The sequence below is a fragment of the Macrotis lagotis genome, chromosome X (genome assembly GCF_037893015.1).
Source record: "Macrotis lagotis isolate mMagLag1 chromosome X, bilby.v1.9.chrom.fasta, whole genome shotgun sequence".
Taxonomy (NCBI): Eukaryota; Metazoa; Chordata; class Mammalia; order Peramelemorphia; family Peramelidae; genus Macrotis; species Macrotis lagotis.
In genome coordinates, this window is record NC_133666.1 from 250,393,449 (window position 1) to 250,416,007 (window position 22,559).

General features: G+C 35.8%; 1 protein-coding gene across 1 annotated transcript in view; it reads left to right on the forward strand.

Moving 5' to 3' along the window:
• The window catches only part of CMYA5 (cardiomyopathy associated 5), a 115,598-nt gene that overhangs the window by 70,728 nt on the left and 22,311 nt on the right, over window positions 1-22,559 (forward strand). The window contains exons 8-9 of the mRNA XM_074206292.1: window positions 2,597-2,743; window positions 11,725-11,872. Coding sequence (XP_074062393.1) covers window positions 2,597-2,743; window positions 11,725-11,872 — 295 coding nt within the window. The remainder of the gene's footprint in view (window positions 1-2,596; window positions 2,744-11,724; window positions 11,873-22,559) is intronic.

The following is a 22,559-nucleotide window of genomic DNA, read 5'->3' on the forward strand; positions in this document are numbered from 1 at the left end:
AGAGATGAATTTGATATAAGTGAAAAAACAAGATAAGTAGCAGGAAAAATGTATTTTTTACCTAAAGGAGCAATAGTTTTGAATGACAGAGTTTAGGGGAGTAAGAGACTGGGATTTGCTATCTATAGAGAAGAGGACAAATGGGGCCTGAATTAGCTTGTAAAATAAATCAGTCCCAATGTTCTGATTAGAATATTAGAATGAGGAAAACTTCTCAGACCCCTCCTCCTTTGTGGTTCCCATATACTTAATTGTAGCTGTGAAGATACAAAGAAGGTAGCAACCAAATTGGACTGGATAGGAAATAATCTCCATGGGGCAACCCTAGATAAAATCTGGAAGTAAGTTGTTTGTCTCTGCTATCTTAATTGCCTGTGCTCTCCCTGATTATAGGAGCTTCATCATGCTAGATCTATGATCTCAGACAACGAGGTGGTATGGTGAATATAGTAACTGGACTTGGAATCAGGAAGACACATCTTCTTGAGTCCAAATCTAGCCTCAATCACTTTCTATCTGTGTGACCCTGGGCAAGTCTCTTAACTCTATTTGCTTCAGTTTCCTCATCTATAAAACAAACTGAAGAAGAAATGGCAAACCATTCCAATATCTTTGTCAAGCAAACTTCTAAATGGGATTATGAAGAGTCAGCCATGACTAAAACAATCAAACAACTATATACCATCTCATCTCTGAGCATCTGGAGAATATCCCCAACAAAAATTACCTGCCTTGTATCTCAGACCTTCAGCATCCTCATCTCTTCCTTATGAGAGATGACTAATTGTAGAGAACTAATCTTTGATATCTGTTTGACCAACATTACTGAATACGGAATTCAAAAAAGTTAGTTTCAAATCCCACCTCAAGGATTTACACATTGTTTGACCATAAACATGTCTCTTCATCTTTTTATGCCTCATTTTCTTTATTTGTAAAATGAAGAGGTTAGACTCATTGCCTCCAAAATCCCTTCTGGTTACTAATCTATAATCTTATGTTAATTATACCACTTTTCTCAATTTTTTTCAATAAATAACATTTTTTTTTCTCTTTCCTCCTTGCTCACCATGGTGCTTAGAGGGAAGAGAGAAAGAAACACTAAACCTTTCAAAGAAATATGTATAGTCAAGCAAATCAAATTCAAAAAAATTCATTGTTTATACATCTTAGGTATATTTTAACAACAGCTTGTTGAGGGCAATATCTTAATGCAAATGAATGACACCAATGGGAATTTAAGGCTCAGAGACAGGAATGAGCAATTCGGGAGAGATATTTTGTCAGTCAGGGTTTTGTGGTGTTCCTCAAATGTCAACAACACACTAACTGACAACTTGTAGGTAGGCTATGTGAGCCTTGCCAATAACCACTGATAATTAAAAGGGTTCAATACCTAATACTATATTCTATAGAAATCCTTGGTTCCATTTAAAAAGGAACAATTTGAATTTTTTAACTGGAGCAATTGTGAAGAACTGACATTTAAGAGTAATGAGGATGAATAATTGAAATGAATGTGGGTTAATGTAACAAGGTGAATGGATTGTGTCAGACAGGGAAAAAATTTCAGCAAAAATAATCAAGTTGGTCCAAAGGTGTAGATTTGCAGAATGGTATAAAAAAATGTTTATTCCTAATATTCAGATGTAGGAAATTATCTGCTGTTTAGAAAAGGGAAATGTTACAATTGAAGAACAAAGTCACCTAGATTAGTTTACAGCATTTCATTATCACTTAAGCATTTATATAAATTGCAAATGTCCTTGGTTGAAAGAATTAATTAATTCCTGAATTGGTAAAGGAAAGTCAGGTTTAATACTTTAAAGCACCAATGCAACAGACTTGAACTTATTAGTTAGTCTGCTTAGTTGAAATTAAAAGGAAAAAGTTTGTCCTGCCATGGTATACATTTAGAAAATCCGACTTGTCCTTATCTCTTGTGATACTCTATTGAATTGTTAGCTTAATGTTTAAATGATTTTTAGGGAAATAATAATTATTATTTAAATCAATATAAGCAATAGGCAAAGAAGCCATTCCATATAGTGGGTAGCTCTCTGGGCTCGCATCAGGAAGATATGGACTTCAGTCTTACCTTTGACACTTGCTAATTGTTGGTCCCTGGCTAGATCACTTACTCTGCATAAATCTGAAGTAACTCTAATCCTAGGCAGATTGCAGGACCCAGGAGGGAGCTTCCATATATAGAATGGGGTAGGGTGGGCTGAGTTGGGGCAGGAACTGAAGAAATAATTGATTTATTAATTATCTGTATATTTACTTAAATAGTATGAAATTTTAAAATTCATTTGATGTTGAAAATATAGTTAATTGTGGAAAATAGTTTGCAAAGCTTGACTAATGGAATATTCTTTCCTGACAAGTTTTCACAGATGATGTTCCTTCCCAGAATGCTATTGTTTTCCATTCATGAATGATGTAAAAGTAAAAATCATAGGCTTGATGGAATGTAGGGATGATCAGCCTCAATACTAGAAGAAAAAAAGGCACTGAGCAACTTTTCAGATGGCTGCTCCTTTCAGTGGATCATGTAAGGTAATCTAAGAGTTGATGATGTTTGTATTTGTTCCAGACTTGGTGGAAGAATACCGACTTACAGTGAAGGAAAGCTATTGCCTTTTTGAAGATCTGGAACCTGGCCGATGTTACCAAGTATGGGTGATGGCCGTCAACTTCACAGGATGTAGTCTACCAAGTGAGAGAGCCACTTTCAAAACTGGTAAGGAGACTCATCTCTGATTCACTGTGGAACACTTTGGATTCCAAAGGAATTCAATTAGGAACAAAGTTTTGAAATTCTCTCCCTTCTGAGAGAGCTGATGGTAAAACTTCCATAGATTTCAAATTCACTTTTGCCTTTATAAAAGAAAGGCATCGCTGTCATATATCTGTTGTTATTGAGAGAAACTTTTAGAACTTTTGAAATGTACTTGGATTAATCATACAATTAGCAATTTCCTGCCAAATAGGAGTCCAAGGATTACTTTGTATTTTGGCAATGTAACTATACCTTTCCTAGAGGAAAAGTATAGCTCCTCCCATATTTCCAACTCTCTGGATCATCTCCCAGAGGTCCTCTGGAGCCTCAGGACTCAGATTATTTCCCCTTTCACAAATCACAGTTCTCCTGCATTTGCCCTGATTCTCCAGTGCCCTCTTTGCTGGCTTTCTTGTTACCTAAGGCCAGCTAGTCAAAGGTTCATTTTCTTTGGAGTAGCTGAAAAAATATTTTGCACAATCTCCAGATTTAGACTCAGTGGCCTACATGGCAAACCCATTATTGAATGAGAGTCCCCTATTGAATGAGAGTCCCCTCTACAACAGTATCCAAGAATTAGTCCCCAAGCTTTTCTGATCTCTTTTAAAAAATCTCTAAAGAAGAGCAACCCATTATCTCTCAGGGCAGTCTATTTCATTTTTCAGGGCTTTAATAAAGAGGAAGCTTTTCCTTACATAAGATATATCCCATATAACTTTCATTCATAACTCTTAGTTCTGCCTTCTAGAGTGAAGCAAAATAAATCAAATCCTTTTTGATCTGATAGCCAGTTAAATTATTGAAAAGAATGTTCATTTTCACTCCCTCTGACCAAATCTTTTTTTTTTATCTAGTCCAAAATTCAGTTTTTTTTTAATGGATCCTCATATGTCATGTTCTCCAAGTCCTTTTACCGTATTAGTTATACCCTGTTGATGCTCTCTGGCTAATTAAAAGATCTTCTTGAAATAGTATAGAATTGAATAAAATGGCCATTTTTGTGACTCAGTGGATAGAGTATTGGACCTGGAGTCAGAAAACCCAAGTTCAACTCTGACCCCAGACTTAATAGCTGTGCAGCCCTGTGTATGTTTAGCCTCTTTTAGCCTCAGTTTCTTCTTCAGCAAAATGGGACAATAATAGCATCTACTTCTCAGGATGGGTGTGAGAATAAAATGAGGAAATATTTGTAAAGCACTTTGCAAAACTTAAAATGCTACATAAATTCTAGTTATTGTTGTTATAAATAATAAATATGCTACAGATATGGTCTGACCAAAGAAAAGCCTAGTAGTACCATCATCTCCCTATTCCTGGATACTATGCTTCTTTTAACATTCTGAGATCACCTTGATTGCTCTATCACACTGTTGATACATATTAAATCATAACATAATATATATATATATATATATACATACAGATATATATATGTATATGTATATGTATGTATTGATCTATATGTCCACTAAACCCCAGATCTAATGATGATATTCGTGGTCATGACTTTTTGTAAATCCTTCACAGGGGATCAGAAAGTAATAGGAGACATTAAATGCTATCATTTTATTGTGGTATATATATAGAGAAAGAGCTTCTGGTAAGACATGTGTTCTGTAGATGCAGGTTAGTATCTTCTCTGCAATTTATAGTTCTAGAAAGTTGACTGGGACACTGAGGTTTAAAATGACTTACCCAAGATCATCTGGCCAATATAAATCAGAAGGGGCATTTGATTCCAAGGTCAGCTTCTGACCTACAATGTTATGTTGTTTCTAAAATCACTGCCCAAAAAGATCCATCTATTATGCTTCTCTTTGGTCCCAATATATTTAAATGCCTTGTACAGGCCCAAAGGAAAAGAAATAATAATCTTTTCATTTAAGTTTTCAGTGAATAATTCAGACCTTAATTTCAATACATATTTCACTGTGATGTTACACATTCCAGGTATTACCTGACATTTAAAATTTTAGAATATTTTTAAATTGTAGAATTTGAATCTAAGAAAGGGCACATTAGGATCACTTCCCTGGGGGAATCATTGATCTTAGAACATAGTGAAGTAGACAGGCTGAAAAGAGGGGAAAATGTTAATTGATCCCAAACAGTATCTGCTTTTACTCCTTCAGCAAATGGGACAAGAATTTTTGTTTACTCACAAGTCTGAGTTTGATGAGAAATTTGAAGTGACTGAGCTGGCAGTAAATGAAAGCAACTGAGTATAGAAGGACTTGTGGTCTCATTAAAGAAACATTAAGAAAAGATAAGATTGCAAGACACCGAAATGGCAGAGCAAAATCAGAACCTAGTAGAATGAATCTGTTAGATGGAGGTTCAATCTTAGAACCAGCCTCATTGAAACCATTATGCAAGAAGACTACTACTGCCAGACCCAGAAGCAACAATATGTTAGGGAGTGAGGACAGAACTCCAGTTTGAGATGGAAGGTTCAGAAAGACTCAACTGCATTATACTATTTTTTTAACCAGTACTAAATTGTTTTGAGAATTACAGCTTTATCATATAGCTTAAGATCTTGTAACTGGTCTTTATTCCCACTTTTTTTCAATATTTTTCTGAGAATTTTGGCCTTCTGTGTCTCCATATTAATTTTTATGATTTTTTAGTTTGTTAAAGCAATTCTTTGGTAGTTTGATTAGAATGATACTAAAGAAATAAATTTAGATAATATTTTCATCTTTATTATTCCTGGAAAAAATTCTAGTTAATCCACATTAGGTAGAATGCTGGCCCTTGCTTTTAGATATATATATTGTTATTTATCATGCTTCAAAAATGTCAATTTATTTTTGTTTTCTAGTTGCTTTTTTTACAAAAATGAATATTACATTTATTAAAAGTCTTTAATGAAATCTATTGATATCATGTTTTTGTTGTTTTTGCTATCAATATGGATAATTAAATTTATGGTTATCCTAACTGTATTTCTGATATAAATCCAAATTGTTCATAGTATCATTATGATAGATTGTTATCACCTCTTTACTAATATTAAAGTTAAAATGTTGGTATCAATAAGGTTATTGGTCATTAGTTTTCTTTTTCTGTTCTGACCCTTTATGATTTAGATATTAAGAATACATCTGTGGAGGGCAGCTAGGTGGATAGAACACCACTCTGGAGTCAGGAGGACCTGAGTTTAAATCTGTCCTCAGACATTTAATACTTACTTAGCTGTGTGACTTTTACCCCTCATAAAAATTAAGAAAAAAAAGAATATATCTGTATTGTTGAAGGAATTTCATAGAATCTCTTTTTTCTCTATTTTTTTTGTAAATACCTTACATAATATTAATACTAATTGTTTGGTGAATGTTTGATAAAATATTCACTTGGGAAACTATCTGGTCCTGAGTTTTTTCCTTTGAGAATTCATTTATATTTATGTAGTTTCTTTTTCTGAGAATAGGTTGTTTCATTCTCTATGTCTTGTTCTTTTAAAATGAGTATTTTATATTTTTATTTCACTTAAGTTATTAGTTTTATTGATATAGTTGGGCAAAATAGTTTCTAATCATATTCTTTTTATTTATAGTTTATTATTCTTTTTAGTCAAATTAACTAATTGTTATTTCCTTTATAAAACAACTTTTAGTTTTATTTATTAGTTCTTTTTTGCTTCTACTTTTGTTAGTTTCTTCTTTGATTTTCTTTGAACTCAGTGTTTAATTATTTTAAAAAATAATTGTTGCTTTTCTAGTTTTTTTAGTCGTGTGCCCAATTTGTTAATCTGTTCTTTCTCCTTTTTATTCATGAAAGTTCTTAGATATATAAAATTTCCTTTAATGACTGCTTGGGATACATCCCAATATTTTTAGTATGTTGTCTCATCCTTGATATTATCTTTCTTGGAAGCATCTATTACTTCTGTTATTTGATCTTTTATCCATTAATTAATTAAGATTGTTATTTAGTTTCCTATTGATTTTTTTTTTTTTTGGATTTTTGCAAGGCAATGGGGTTAACTGACTTGCCCAACGTTAAGTTTTAAGTTAAGTATTAAGTGTCTGAGGCCAGATTTGAAAGTCCTCCTGACTCCAGGGTGTGCTGTCCACAACAGCTAGCTGTGCCCTACCAGTTGATTTTTAATACTTTTTCAGCGGCCTTTTATTTCATTGTTGTTAGCAAGGGATTTATTTAATATTTCTGCATTTTTTTTGTGAGGTTTTATGTCATGAGATCAGTTTTTGTAAAGATGCCATGCATGCACAGTGGACAAATGTATATATTTCTTTCCATTCCCATCAGTGTTCACTGGAAAACTCTCATAACTAACTTTTCTAAAGTTCTATTTAGGTTCTTGTTTTATTTCTTGGTTTTTGTTTTTGTTTCATTTTGTTTTGTTTTGTTTTTTTGCACAGCAATGGGATTATTAAGTGGCTTGCCCAAGGCCACACAGCTAGGCAATTATTAAGTGTCTGAGGCCAGATTTGAGCTCAGGTACTCCTGACTCCAGGGCCGGTGCTCTATCCACTGTGCCACCTAGTTGCTCCCTCTTGTTTGTTTTTTGATAGATATATTTAGGGCTGAAAATAGTCTAAATAGTTATGGTTCCCCACTATTATAATTTTACTTTTTATTTCTTCTTATAATTTATTTTCTTTAGGCATTTAGATGCTATGCCATTTGGTGAAATTAATCCATTGCTCTGGTACCTTTTTGTAAAATGTAGTTTTTCTGTTTATCTCTTTTAATTAGATCCATTTTTATCTTGTCTGAAATTATAATTACTACAGTTGCTTTTTTTTGACTTCATCTAAGGCATAGTAGATTTTGCTGTAACTCCTTGTTTTAATTGTGGGAGCCTTTATGTTTCAGAAGTTTTTCTTGTAGCAACATACTGTTAAGAGTCTACTTTCTAATCCATTCTGCTATCCTTTCCCATTTTAGAGGTGAATTCATTCTATTCACATTCACGGTAGTTAATTGTGTGTTCCCATCCATCCTATTCTCTCATACTTTCTTCTTTTTACTCCCCAATAAAACTTTACTTTACTTTCTTCTCTTTAATAAAGGTTTTTACCCATTCTTTCCTTTCAACATTTTCTTTATGATCCTATTTCCAAGCTTGGGGATTATTTTGCTTATGACTAATGTGTTCTCCCTCTTTATACCCCTTTCCCTTTCTCCTCATTCCTTCTACTCTGTTGAGTTGAATTTATTTCTATGCCAAACTTCTGTGTGTGATGTGTGTGTGTGTGTGTGTGTGTGTGTGTTCTGCCCTCTTTTAACCAGTTTAAATGAAAGGGAAGTTCAAGTGATGCTTTGTCCCTCCATACTCTTTTCAAGTTTTTATAAACTTCTAATTGTGCATCCTGATCATGTGAAATAGCAAATCCCTCCATTCATCTTTTCATTTTTCCCTAGTGTGTCCTCCCCCCTTCTTTCTTCTTTAGCATTGTCAAAACATCACAAAACCATTTCTAAGTCTTTTGTCTTAATTTGACTACCTTTATGACCCCTGATGGTTCTAGAACTCTTTTATAACTCCTCCATTAGAATTTGAATAGTTCATTCTCAAAGTTCTTTTTTATTATTCATTTGTATTTAGCCTTTTATTTTTCTCTGGATTTCTATTTTTTGTTTTGTTTTAATTTCAAAGTTTCTATTTTTTAATGTTTAAAACTCCTCTTTTAATAAAGATCCATTCCCCCTTTTAGAATTATACTCAGTTTTACTGAGTATGTTTAATCTTGGTTGTAGAACTGTCTCTTTTACCTTTTGGAATAGTGTATTTCACATTCTCTATAAGTTCTATTCTTTAGTGGTAACTGGTAAATCTTGCTTAATCTTGACTGTGATTCTTTGGTGTTTTAATTCTTTCTTTCTGACTTCTTCCTTAACCTTGAGTAGTATTTTCTTCTCTCAGACTCTTCTGTTTCTCAGAATCAGACTAAAGTTGGTCCTTTCCTTTGCCCTTTCCTTCACCATGGACAGTGAAGTTTCCCACTATTCTCGTTCGACTGTATTGAAGCTACTTTCTTGACAGGGTAAGGTAAAAGGAGAGATTTTTGCTTTAATCCATCACTAAGTCTGAGGTTGCCTCTCTTCTGGGGGAATGGAACTAATTGAGACCTTTTTCTTCAGTAGGGAGAGTTAGAAGTAGGGAAGGGGGCGTTTTTTTTTTTTAACCTCACTACTCTAAGGCTCTTTTCTTCCATAACCAGTTAAGTCTACCTCTCCTCTGCCCCTGGTTCTGTGAGAGCTGGTAGCTACTGGGACTTTTTCCTTTAGGCCAAACCTTTTCACTGTCACTTTCATTTTTGTCACTCAATATGATTTGTTGAGGATAAAGGAACTCACTGGTGGCACAGTGGAGAGAGTGCTGGGCCTGGAGTCAGAAAGTCCTGAGTTCAAATTTGATCTTGGACACTTACTAGCTGTATGACCCTGGGCAAGTCATTTGACCTCTGCTTGCTTTATTTCCTCATCCCTCAGAGTTGTTATGAAGGATTAAGAGACATAATATTTGCAAGGTATTTAGCAAAACAGTCTGGCACATAATAGGCCTCACATAAGTATATGTTCCCTTCCTTTCTCTTTTGTTCAATTGAGTACATCCCTGGAGTTCAGGTGACCTCTTTGGAGGTCACTACTTTAAGATCATAAGTTACAAATGATTCACTGATCCTTTCCCAAAGCAGTGAAATCTAGTGCAACAACAAGTTTATTAAGACAGGACTTTGAAACTTTGAATGATTTGTGATTCCAGAGGTATGGGTGCTCCTTTCATTGGGGCACATACTTTCTCCTGCTATGTCTGATTCATATCTTTCTTTTTACCTTAAATTTTTCATAGAGGATCTACTCAATGTACTGGAGATCATTGTTGCTGCTCACTTTTTTTCAGTTGTGTCTGACTCTGTGACCCCCATCTGGAGTTTTCTTGGCAAAAATATTGCAGTGTTTTGGTATTTTCTTCTCCAGCTCATTTGACAGATGAGGAAACTGAAGCAAACAGGGTTAAGGGACTTATCCAAGGTCACATGGCTAGTGAGTAAACATTTGAACACAGAAAGATGAGTCTTCCTAACTCCAGGCCAAGCACTCTATCCATTGAATTACCTAGTTGCCCACTAGAGAACATTAATCTTATATTTTTTAATATATCCAGATATCTCAGTGAGCTTCAATTGCTTATCTGGTATTTCTCAATCTCGCTGTATGACCAGTTCACCTAGTTGGCTCAAGCAAGCAATAAACACGTATGAAGTTCCTACTATGTACCAGAGACTATGCTTGGCGCTGAGACCCTTACTAGTTATGTGGTCCTTGACAAGTCACTAAACTTCTGTCTTCCTGAGTTTCCTCATCTGTAAAAGTGGCATAATAATAGCACCTACCTCCCAGAAGTTCTGTGAGGATCAAATGAGATAATAATTGTGAAGTGCTTTGCAAAACTTAAAGCACTAAATAAATCCCAACTTCTCTTCTTCTCCTTCTCCTCCCCTCTTCTTCCTCCCTTTCCTCCTCCTCTTCCTCCTCCTCTTTCTTCTTTTTCTTCTTCCTTCTTCCTTCTTCAGTTTTCTTATTCTTACTTTTCCTTCTTCTCCTCCTTACATATATAATAAAGGGTATTTTTTAAATTTAATTTTTTACCTGCATGATTTTGGAGCCTGTTATATCTTTTCACTCTGCATCATTTCATTTCCCTTGGAGTTGTTTGTAATTTTAATTCTTCTAAGATTATCATTTTCTCTATGATTTTCTCCTCTTTGGCATCATCAGGAAAAAAGATCTGTATATGGATATAAGCATTTGAAATAGCAAGTGGTTTGAAATCATTAAAAGCAAAACTTGCTATCCCTGCTGCATTCCAACCTGATTTCCTCCTTCTTAGTTCTGAGCCCAGCTTAGCACTGTATGCACCAACTGTAGCATTTATCCAAGGCAGACAAATCAAGGGACTCATTCCACCAGCTGAGTTCCCCTCCCTTAACACAACCTCCCCCATCCCCCCATGCGTCAGAGTCTAGGCAATTGCATTTTTCATTCTCCTTGTGTTTATTCCAAATTTTAAATGTTATGTCAATAAATCTTCAAGTTCAAAGGGCAAAGATGATAAACGATACTGGAACTGCTCAGGGTCTATATCATTTAAAAGCCCATTTACTCATGTATATGTCCTTTATGAGGAAAGAAACTCACTTGTGTTTTTTCTTTTTCCTTTAATACATGTAAGAAGGAATCAACAGACACAAAGAAAACACAGTTAGTTACAAGTATAAATATCTTGTCAGAGATAAATATACAGGGCATAGGCATCCATTAAGGCATCTCTCAGGGCTCCAGGTTCAGTTGATCACCTGGATGCTGGAGATGCTTGGAAGAGGTGGGGAGAGGAGTAGAGTGATGGAGAGAAACCTGAAAAGAAAATCAGAAAAAAATGGTTAGGATGGGTTCCTCCTACTCCTCTCGCTCCTCTATTGCCTGTTCACACCAACCCATAAGTCCATCATTGGGACCTTGTGTAATACTTTAAAAGCTAATTATGATATCAGTAAAAACTTTGTGGCATGTGAATTCAGCAAATATTTTAAAATTCCTCCCAAACTTTAAGCATTTTACATACCTTCAGATAATTAGGAACATCTCTCTTTATAAGATACCATGGACCCAATTAGCAATAAATGTTAAATGAGTGACTGAGGGTAGAGTGGGTTTGCCTCTTGAATGAGGAAAAATAAAGGACTACCATGGGATTGGTTTTATAACCACTCATTTTAGATATTAGCATATTAGTCATATTAGTTATTAGCATTTGAGGAAATCTGATGAGAAAAAATATGCTAATTAAAGCAATTTAATATTGTCAGGGGGGTTGGCAACATATGCATTTTTATAGTTTTATTTGAATGTAATTGTCCCGGTGTACATATTCCTGCTGACTTAGCCCTGTTCCTTTCCTATATTTGCAGCACCCTCCACCCCAATAATTAAGGCTGAGGACTGCACAGTGTGTTGGAACACTGCCACCATACGATGGAGTTCTGCCAACCCCCGAGCTGCTGATGCCTATACATTAGAATACTGCAGGCAGCATTCCCCAGAAGGAGAAGGGCTCAGGTAAGTCCAACCCTCCCAGTACTAAGGTTACATCTCAGAGTAAGGGGGACATCATGAGAACATCCATTCGTTTGTGTCTGTGAGAAAAACAAGGGAATTTCCTCATCTAGCCCTTACCACTATCTAAATTTATGCTAGCAGAAAAAGAAGGGGAGATTTAAAAAAACCACACCAAAAACACCTTTCCTTTACATCTACTGAGCTAATTAAATTATCCTCTTGATTTGCAGTTCAAAAAACTTTAATAGCATCATTGCTACATTAATGAACTCACAGTTCTTAATAAAACACAGGTTTGAATGCACCCTTGTAAGGAAAATAAGCATGATTTTAATAAAATGGAACATTCTTTTGGGCAGAATTTAACTTGAGCCATAGGAAGGATTTTTTGCATATTCCCTCTACTTTTTATTAACTGATGCAGGAGAATTACCATCTGGCTCCAGATTCTATACCCAGATATAACTCTATATGCCATTTATATGTATTTGTGATATAAGGAACTAATTACAAACAGATTCTTCAAGGCATATACATCTGACTTTCTAAGTAGCACATGACAAATCTTCAGATCTTTTCTTCCAGGAAGAAAATTTTCCTGTAAAGCTCTCCCACAGTAAAATTTTAAAAACCTCATGCTAAATTCATAAAGTTCCTATGTATCTAGTAAATACTTAAGATGCATGAACTGATTAACTGAGGTTATTTTTCCTTCTTATCAAGAATATATCCCCAAGCCCTATAATTAGTATTCAGATCATTTTTAGCAACAGCCTAAAAAAACTATATATTTTTCAAATATCCTATCAAAAGTTTGGCAGATAGGCAATAGAGGTAAGCATCTATATGTGAAAGGAAACAGGTTTTTTTTTTATTTTTACAATGTTATTTATGAGGAGGCATATCATTCATCAATATAGGAAACACCATGAGGAAATGTTTTCCTACAGTGAAATGTTAAATGACTTTCTCAGAACTACAAAGCCCAGTATTTGCTTGCAAATGGGACTGAGACCCAGGATGTCTAGCTCTATATTCAGTATGTTTACTGCTTATCTGAAATAATAATTATTTAAAAGATAAAAATTTATTTAGTTTCATACTAAGTTGATTGGAAGAAACTAGGTGATACAATGGAGAGAGTGGTTTGACTTGAGTCTGGAAGATCTGAGTTCAAATCCAGCCTCAGATGCTTTGCTACCTGTGTGACCTTTAGCAAGTCACTTAAACTCTGTTTGCCTCAGTTTCCTCAATTGCCAAATGGAGATGATAACAGAACCAGGGTTGTTGTGAAGATTTAGTGAGATAATATTAGTAAGCCCTATGTAAATGTTATTGTTGTTGTTTTTATTATTGTTATTAATTATGATGGCAGAATGATATAGATGATAGAGCATTTATCTCAGAGCCCAGAAGACCTGAATTCAAGACTTATGCATAATGGTCATGTGACTCCAGGCAAGCAATCCTTTAAAACAATGCATTGCAGAGAATGTGCTGACCCATACTGGTAGAGAAGAAAAGTTAGGTGGTACAAAGGTAGACCACCAAGAACATTCATCTTCCTGAGTTCAAATCTGGTTTCAGACACTAACTGTGTGATCCTGGACAAGTCACTTAATCTTGTTTGCCTCAGTTTCCTCATTGGTAAAATGAGCTGGAGAAGAAAATGGCAAACTACTCTGTCATTGTATCTCTGCCAAGAAAATTCCAAATGGTTTCATAAAGAGTCATATACCACTGAAAATACTGAACAACCACAATAACAAATATTAGTAGAGATAGTTCCTCCTTTACAATTCCCTGAACTAAATACAGGTTCAGGCCCTTTCTCCTATGCTGATAATATTTGGAAACTTTACTTTTTTTAAGGTTATTGGTAAGAACAATTTGAATACTAACTATATGACTATAGATATCTGTAATTTCTTCATCTGAGGATGGCCTTTTGTATCCTTTGACCATTTATCAATTAGGGAATGACTTGTATTCTTATAAATTTAACTCAGTTCTCTATATATTTTAAAAACAAGGCCTTTATCAGAAACACTGGCTGTAAAAATTGTTTCCTAGCTTTCTGCATTCCTTTTAATCTTGTATACATTGGTTTTATTTGTAATCAGAATTATCTGTTTTTCATTTTATAATGTTCTCTATACCTTCCTTGGTCATAAACTCCTCCCCTTCCCATAGATCTAACAGATAAACTATTGAATACTAATCACAGAACATGGAGATGCATTCCTGATAAGAGAGAAAAAAATTACCTTACTCTTATTGAATATCTACTAGGCAGAGAATTTTTTGTTTATTTTTTCATAAAATGGAGCTTATATAAAACCATATATATGTGTGTGTATGTACCTCTCTCTCTCTCTAGATATATGTTTGTGTATATGTTTTTATACATTCATGGCATAGAAAAGTAGAGGGCCAGGTGAATAGGGAAGACCTGGTTTCAAATCCTACTTCTGATACAGGCTTAATAGATGAGTCCCAAGGAATTGTTTGATGTACTTAGTGATGTCAGAAGCAGGATTTGAACTTATATCTTCCAAGCTCCAGACTCCATTCTCAGTATTCTATTCAGTATAACAAAATATCTTAATTCATCATCTTAAGCAATAATTATAGTTGTTTTCAACAGTGTAGTTATTTTTGGAAAAATGATAATCAAAGAATTTGGTGGCAGGAAGTTTGAAGGAGCCAAGTAATGGTTTACAAAAGTGTTAATAAGGTAGGACTGAGATACAATATAATAGAGAGAGCAAGGACAGATGAAGTTTCCCATGTGAACCCTACCAAGGTGAAGAACTCTAGCAGTGTCAGGTAGGATTGGAATGATCCTGTGTTGCTATAGAAACCATCAATCAGAACTGGAGAAGTCTCAGGACAACCACCTACATCTACCACTCTGGGGCAAAATCTCTGAAAAATCCCTGAGGAACAGGTTTGAGGATAGCGAAGGGGAGTAGCAGCTCCCTCTAGGGCATTTGGGGTATTTGGGGAGGTCACTGTAGGGTATTTGTGATCCCTTGTTCGTGTTTTTATTGAAATGACACCAGCCAAGTTAAATAATACCTACATAGGACAAAGTGCAGAAAACATTCCTGAGATTAGATAGTGTCAAGATGCAGTTTGGGGTGAAATTTGGAATCCTAGAGAGTGGAACATGGAAGCCCAGGGCATGAGACAATATATGGTCAACAGAGAGAAAATAAACCAAGGCAGATTTACTAAGAACAAATACAATAAGAAGGACAATCAGGGATGATGGAACAGGTTAGGTTCACTAGAAACCAATGGAAGGGGACCTAGTGATATCAGGTGGGTTTGTATAAAGTTCTTAATCTAAATCGCATAATCCAGTATTAGGTGGAGACAATGGGGGGAGCCCGAATCTAGAAGGTTGGTCAAGGTTTGGGAGCCAGTGCTGATATATGGTAGGTGAAATGTCTGGGGAATTAGTTTGTTTGATTGCTTGTTCATTTAGTGGCTAGTTGGTATCTAGACTCCTCACCAGTAGGAAAAGGGGTTTTATGGTCATTATTGTAGACTTTCTTTTACTTTGGTGACTCAAGGGATTTGAGTCTCACTTTGTGACTTCTTCCTTTGGTGAAGATGGTAAGACTACTGAAGTCCTTAATGGATAGATAGATAGATAGATAGATAGATAGATAAATAGAGAGATTATAGATAGATAGATAGATGATGGATAGATAGGTAAAGACAAACAAATTAATATATAGGTGGGTAGAGATAGACAAATGAACAGAAAAATAGATAGATAGATGTAGACAAATAAACAAATGAACAGATAGGGAGATATAGATTATTAAATTAACTATTATTATCATTATTATTAACAATTATTGTTAAGTTTTAGGCACTGTGTTAAATAAGCCCTGAGAATGCAAATATAATCAAATAAGCCAGACATTGCCTTAGAAGTATCTCATATTCTTATGGGGAAAGACAACATGCAAAGGGCAGCTGGAGGTGAAGGTGTGTATGTTAGGAAATGGGAAGTGGGAGAAACTAGGAACAAGATGAGAGTAATGGCATGATTAAAGACAGCAATATGTGGGAATGACTGGAAAACATTAGAAAATACAAATTTGGCCTCAGACACTTAATAATTACATGTGTGACCACGGGCAAGTCACTTAACCCCATTGCCTTACAAAAATCAAAAAAGAAAAAAGAAAATACATTGAAGGAAACAAGTTCAGAAGAGCAAGTTTTTTGTTACCATGTTAAAATAATATTTAATTTTTAAAAAACCAAGCTGTATATAGTGGAAGTTCAGTGCTGCATATAAAAGTGTATTGAAACATTTGCTGATAATTTTGAAGTTCTCAATAAAAAAAAAAGAAAATTTTAGAAAGAAAACACCTTACTGAGTCTCAGCAGGCGCCCGTGTGAGATTCACCATTAAGGAATTGTCAAGGCGCTGCCTCCCCTAAAAGAAGCCTCAGAGGATGCCCTTGGACTGACCTCTTATCTCTGTGATAGGAATGTGACCTTCCAAGTTGGTGTACACAATAAAAAAAATTAGGAAATAATACTCAGGGAACCTCTGAAAAGTAGTTGTTAGGGCAGAATTTTACATGATCCATCAGCAAATCTGGTATGGTGGAGAGGTATCAATATTATAATTTAGAGAGCTTGTCCTGGACCACAACTACCTGGGTTGGGTTCCTACCTCTGACATCCTGGCTGTGTGACCCTGGATAAGTCACTTTGACACTTGGGATCCTGGGCAACCCTCTAGGGTTATAAATTGCATGACTAGATGGAGACCCTTCTACTGGAATTTTCTATACCAATGAAATCACAGGTCATGATACTATCTCTATACAGGCAAGCTTTAAGCAAATCAGATACATATGAACGTTCAAATCTAAACAAAACAAATTGAAAAACCACCTGTGGTAGGAGTCTAGTGGAAATCCCACCTCCTCTCCAAAGGGTAATGAAAATGGGTTTGCTAGTACCAGACTGAGAGAGAGCTTTCTAAGCACCATTAGAATCCAAGACTTGCTCCATTTGAAAGGGAAACTTTACTGAGGGGAAAAAACAGCTCAAAAGAAAAGTAGATAAAATGCTTTAGAAACCAAGACGGATTCCATTTGGAGAAAAGAAGGATCGACAAATACTTTTTTAAAGTTGTGACTCTTAAGTTACTTGATTAGAATGAATGATCAATCTTCATTTTAATTTTTGAAGACTTTGCTCATCCTTACACTTTCTTTTTTTAAAATTATTTTTAATTTTTTCAATTAGCAAGCATTTCTTAGTGAAAAGAAAAAAGAAAAAAAGCTTTGTAACAAATATGCATTATCAATAAAGCATATTCCCACACTGGTCATATCTAAAATAAATGCTGCATTCTGCATCTTGAGAATGGGTACACATGAAAAAATGAATAGTCAAATACATTCATAGTGATTGATAAGCAATATAATTCAGTTCATTAAGGATTTATTAAACACTTAGTATGAGCCAGACACTGGGTTCTAGGAAAGGAGTACAAGAACAAAGACTTTCCTTGAAGAGTTTACATCCTACTGGGTGGAAAAAAAACATGAACATGAATAAGTAAATTGAAAATAGATGCAAAATAAATATCACATAATTTTTTACAGGGTGAGATGAGGAAGCACTAAGAGTCAAGGGGAATCAAGAAAGACCTTTTTTTAGGAAATGGCACCTGAGTTGGACCTTGAAGGAAACAAGAGATTCTAAAAATAGGGTCAAGACTTGGGAATTTTTTGATCTTGATGCAGAGGGCAACTAGGTGGCACAATAGATAAAATTCTGGGCATGGAATCAGGAAAACTCATTTCCTGAATTCAAATATGACCTCAAATACTCACTAGCTGTGTGATCCTGGGTAAGTTACCTCACCCTGTTTACCTCAGTTTCCTTAGCTATAAAATAAGCTGGAGAAGGAAATGGCAAACCACTCCAGTATCCTTGTCAAGAAAACCCCAAACACAGTCATGAAGAGTCAGACACAGCTGAAAGGACTGAACAGCAAATTATCCAGGAAAATGAGCTATAAAGGGAAAATTTTCATGATAAATCTGTTTGCTCTTTATACTTCTTGTTAAAAAGCAAATGGGTTCCAATGACATTCTGGAATACAGTATATCTCACCCTGGTGATTCAGTGCTTCTTGCATGATTTCCAGATCCCTGGAGTTTGAAAAAGAGTAAATAATAAAAGAGGTTCCCCATCCCCAATTCCATGGATGCAAGTCTTCAAGTAGCACTTGAGAAATGAAGTCCCTACTTATCCATGTTAAATTGTTGAAAATCAAGATAATTACATTGCAGCCTACCAATTAAAGCAATAAACTCATGGGTCTGCCAGATATGGTCTTAATGAATTATAGTCAAGTGAGACTTGGAATGAGTGAGAGTTTAATTTAGCTTTGTACTTACATGCTCTAAGTGAGGGGTGGGGGAAGAGAGAGTTACCTCACCTGTGTCTGACAAGTAGAAAGGGATGATGAATTAATTTTATTTTAGCACTAAAACCTAGGGGTTTTATGGGGTGATAAATTTTTCATGGTAACAGGTAAAATAAGTGTAGTCTATTTTTCACCCTCAGATACTATTTCATCTTAGGTTTCTTAAGCTCAATATAGTAGTGAAACCAGCCTCTTTTCATTATTAGTAGGGCCTATGGCCAGGTTCAGCTTTAGCAAGCTTAAGGGTCTGGACAAGATGGGAAAGGGCAGAGATACTTAGTAAATGTATTTTTTTTTATGTAAAGGCTTATAGCATAACTCTTATGGGAATGTGGTTCCATGATGCAGTGCCTTTTAGCTATACTTAGAACAGTCATACCAATCTCTAACCCTTTCTACTGCTGGTTCATCTCTATATTCATTCTCTTTCTGTGTGTGTGCGTGCGTGTGTGTGTGTGTGTGTGTGTGTGTGTGTGTGTGTGTGTGTGTGTCTATCCCCATCATTGTTTCTGTCTTTTCTCTCTCTACCCTCTCTCTCTCTCTCTCTTCTGTCTCACCTCCTTCTCTCTGCCTCTCTTTGTTTCTCTGACTCTGTCTGACTCTCTCTCTCTCTCTCTCAGCAGTGTATTATGTGTGCTCTACAACAATATCTGAAAATTCAAAAAGTCAGAAATTTGTTTTCTATTTGGCTTGAATTCCACCCCAGGGTAAAACCAGGGAAATCTCTTCTCCTGTATGATGATCCCTCTCTTAATATCACATCTTAAATTTTAAGATTTAAACAAAATCATCATTAATGACCACATAATTTATTATCAATATTGATTAAGAAATGAAGATAAAAACCAAAGAAGCAATATGAAATGTTAGTGAGGATTACAGTTAGGGTCCCCTCTTTACTCCCAGCTAGTATGAAGCACAACTGTTGAAGAAAGGAATTGAATTTTAAGCTATGTGCCAAACAATTTCCCCAGTAATGTATGCTGGGAAAGCCAGCACATGGGGAAGAAGTTATTGATTGGACTCTGTATGAATTGCCACAACAGCTGTTTGACCTGGTTTCACTTCTACACCACTCCAGCCAGGCTAAAGTTCTCTCTCCACCCCCAGCTCTCAATGTGGTCTATGAGCTCATACACTTTTTCTCATTCTCTACCTCCCCTTCCTGGCTCCCTAAATCTTGGGCTTAATAAGTAATTTCCTAGAGTCTTTTAGACTCCCACTTTAAAAAAAATGAATGTTAAATATATTTTTTAAAAGTCTGTTGTACTCCCAAACTGAATTCACTTGAATGCCTTTGAGCATCCCAGCTCAAGAATTCTCTTTCATCCTGGGAAGGTTCTCCAGAGTCTCTGTGATCCTTGAGGAAATTTTCTAAAATCTCTTCCAGCTGAGATCACAATACTATCCTAGATCTAGATTTGAAAAGGACATTGAAGACTATCTAGTCCAACTTGATGGATTAGGAAACTAAAGCTCCAAAAGATAAAGTGAATTGCAGATCACCCAGTAACTAAGAAATGGAGCTTGGCCACTACCCTTTCCTCCTCTCTCTTAGTCCAACTGGTTAAGGGCCCTAGCATGCATGAGGTGTTCTTAACCTCTAACAGCAAGTACCAAGTGGTGCAGGCAACCTTCTAAGTCTGGTACTGGCATGAGAAGAGAGTTCTGAAAAAAAGGAAATGTGGGGGCGAATAGGGAGCAGTGGATAGAGCACCAGCCCTGGAGTCAGGAGTACCTGAGTTCAAATCCGACCTCAGACACTTAATAATTACCTAGCTGTGTGGCCCTGGGCAAGCCACTTAACCCCATTTGCCTTGCAAAAACCTTAAAAAAAAGGAAATGAGAAGAAAAAGACAAAGGGTGAATGGTCCCCCTCTCAGTCAATGGAGTTACAGATTGCTTCTTTCCTCAATAGGGATTCTGATTTTTACTATTAACAAGGGAAGAAAAAAAACCCTAAAAAAAAAAAAACAAGGGAAGAAGGAATTTATCTTCAGCTTCGCTCTGGATTCTTTATTATTATTATTAGGGTCACTAGATATTCTGATTTAAGATAAAAAGAGGTTGATTTACCTCTACTGTTGAGGGATTCTGATATACTGTGCACCAAAACCCAAGACTTAGTGGCAAAAAATAGCAATTGACTCTATTCCACAATCCACATGTGTGTGAAAACATCTCTGTATGCATTTTAGATCAAGTCCCTGAAATTGGCCCCAATGGGATTTTGCAGTGGGAGAGAGTGACAATCCCTTGCTTACCACGCGTGGGTTCCCGGAGCTCCACCTCACCCTTTCATACTTTTCTTTGAATGCTTTTCCCAGGTTGGGTGGGCTCAAAATACTTTTTAACCCCCCCCCCCCCCACTCTGCTGTTTTCTCAGCTGTTCTATCTCTCTTGGGTGGAGAGAAGCCAGCAGAGCTGGGGGCGGAGGATGGAAAACTGAGAGAAATACAATACCGGGACTAGCTGTGTGGGTTGGCTGCGAAGAGAGAAAGTATGGATCCGATGACAAATCTGTGAGGCTCAATAAGCCAAAATGATTTTGGAGCAAATTTCCTAAAACCCGACCTCTTCCCTGAGTCAGAGAGGCCATAATGACCGTCCCTGTGGCGTGATTCTTCCCTCTGACTTTGACGCTGCTGCCTGGGTAGGGTAGGAATGCCACTGTCTGTCACAGTGGGGCTTGCCATGCTGGGACCACCTGCAGCTCCATCTGTACAGAAAAGCAGGAACAAGTAGGAGTTCTGAAATGAATCTGCTGCCCAAGCAGAAGTGAATTCAGATTTCCAGATTTTACCTCCCCCCGCCTTTTTTCCTTTCTCGATAAAACTGGATAAAGCTTTGGGTTGACTAAAAAATCAGAAATCAGTCAACTTGTGTGCAGGTTGCCTGGCTGCATACCTAATTTTGCTTAGTATAGCTTACTGAAGAAAGTAAATCCACTGTGCCTCAGTTTCCACATCTGTGAAGCAGATATCTGACATCTGAGTGCCTGGCAAGTGGGAGGAAGGATTATTAGTGGCCTTATTTCACCAAAGTACTTAGAACCACTTGGAGTGTGTGTTCTATCATTATATGTTCTCATCCTGAACTTTCTGTTTCAGTTGAGTCTTGACTATGTTTTGGTAGAACTCTTTCTTTCCAAGAATGAGTTTAGTACAAAGGACATTGAGAGCCATGAGCATTTAGTCCATCCTTCATAGCACTTTTTTGGGACTAAACTCATTTTTCTCTCACTATTTTGATGAACACACCATTCCTTTAGCACTTATAATAGATTGCATGGTAGTGCTCCAAGACAATTTTAGGATCATCCAGTCCAACATCGTCCTTTGTAAAATGAAGAAACTGAAACTCAGAAAGATGTTCACATTCACACAGTCTGCTAGTGACAGAGGGCCTGATTATTTCTCACATGGCATAGGTCACCTTCCAAGACTGGGTGTTTCTGACTTAGAATGATATCAAAGCCCAGCTCAGATATTTTCTTCTACATGAAGCCCTTCCTGATCTCCCCCAGCAACAGTTAACAGTTGTCTCTTGCCTACCCTTCCCACAAATTTGCCTTGTATTTATTTTGTTTATATTTCATGAGAACAGTATCATCCCTGATAGAATGGAATCCTTTGGGGGCAGGGGCTGTTTTGCCTTTGTTTCCAGGTATTTTCTGATATCTATTTAGTCGATGACTGATTGAATTAGAACTTGAAATGAGGTCTCCTATCTTGTCTTTTGGAATTTACATCATTGCCAAGGGATCTTCAGCTTTTTTGTGCCCGGGACTTCATTGGCAGTCTGATTAAACATACTCTTCAGAACAATCTCCTTAAATGAATAAAATAAAAAATGGAGAATTATAGAGGAAATAAATTATATTAGAAATAAAATTTTATAAAGAAAAATATAAAATGAAACCTGAAAAATTAATTATAGTTCTATGTAAACTAAAATATAGACTATAAACAATCTATTTGTAATATATTATTACATAAAATATATTAATAATTAATAATAGTATAAATAAATGTAATAAAATTACATTTCAGTATAACAATCTATTTTAAAAATCAAGCCTTCATAGATTAAGAATTACTATTATATCATGACCTTCACCATTTAATCTGATTCATTTAATCAACATATGCTTACCTGATGTTTCCCCTTATCCTTCCATCCACGTAAAAACTTTTTTTAAGAAAAAAA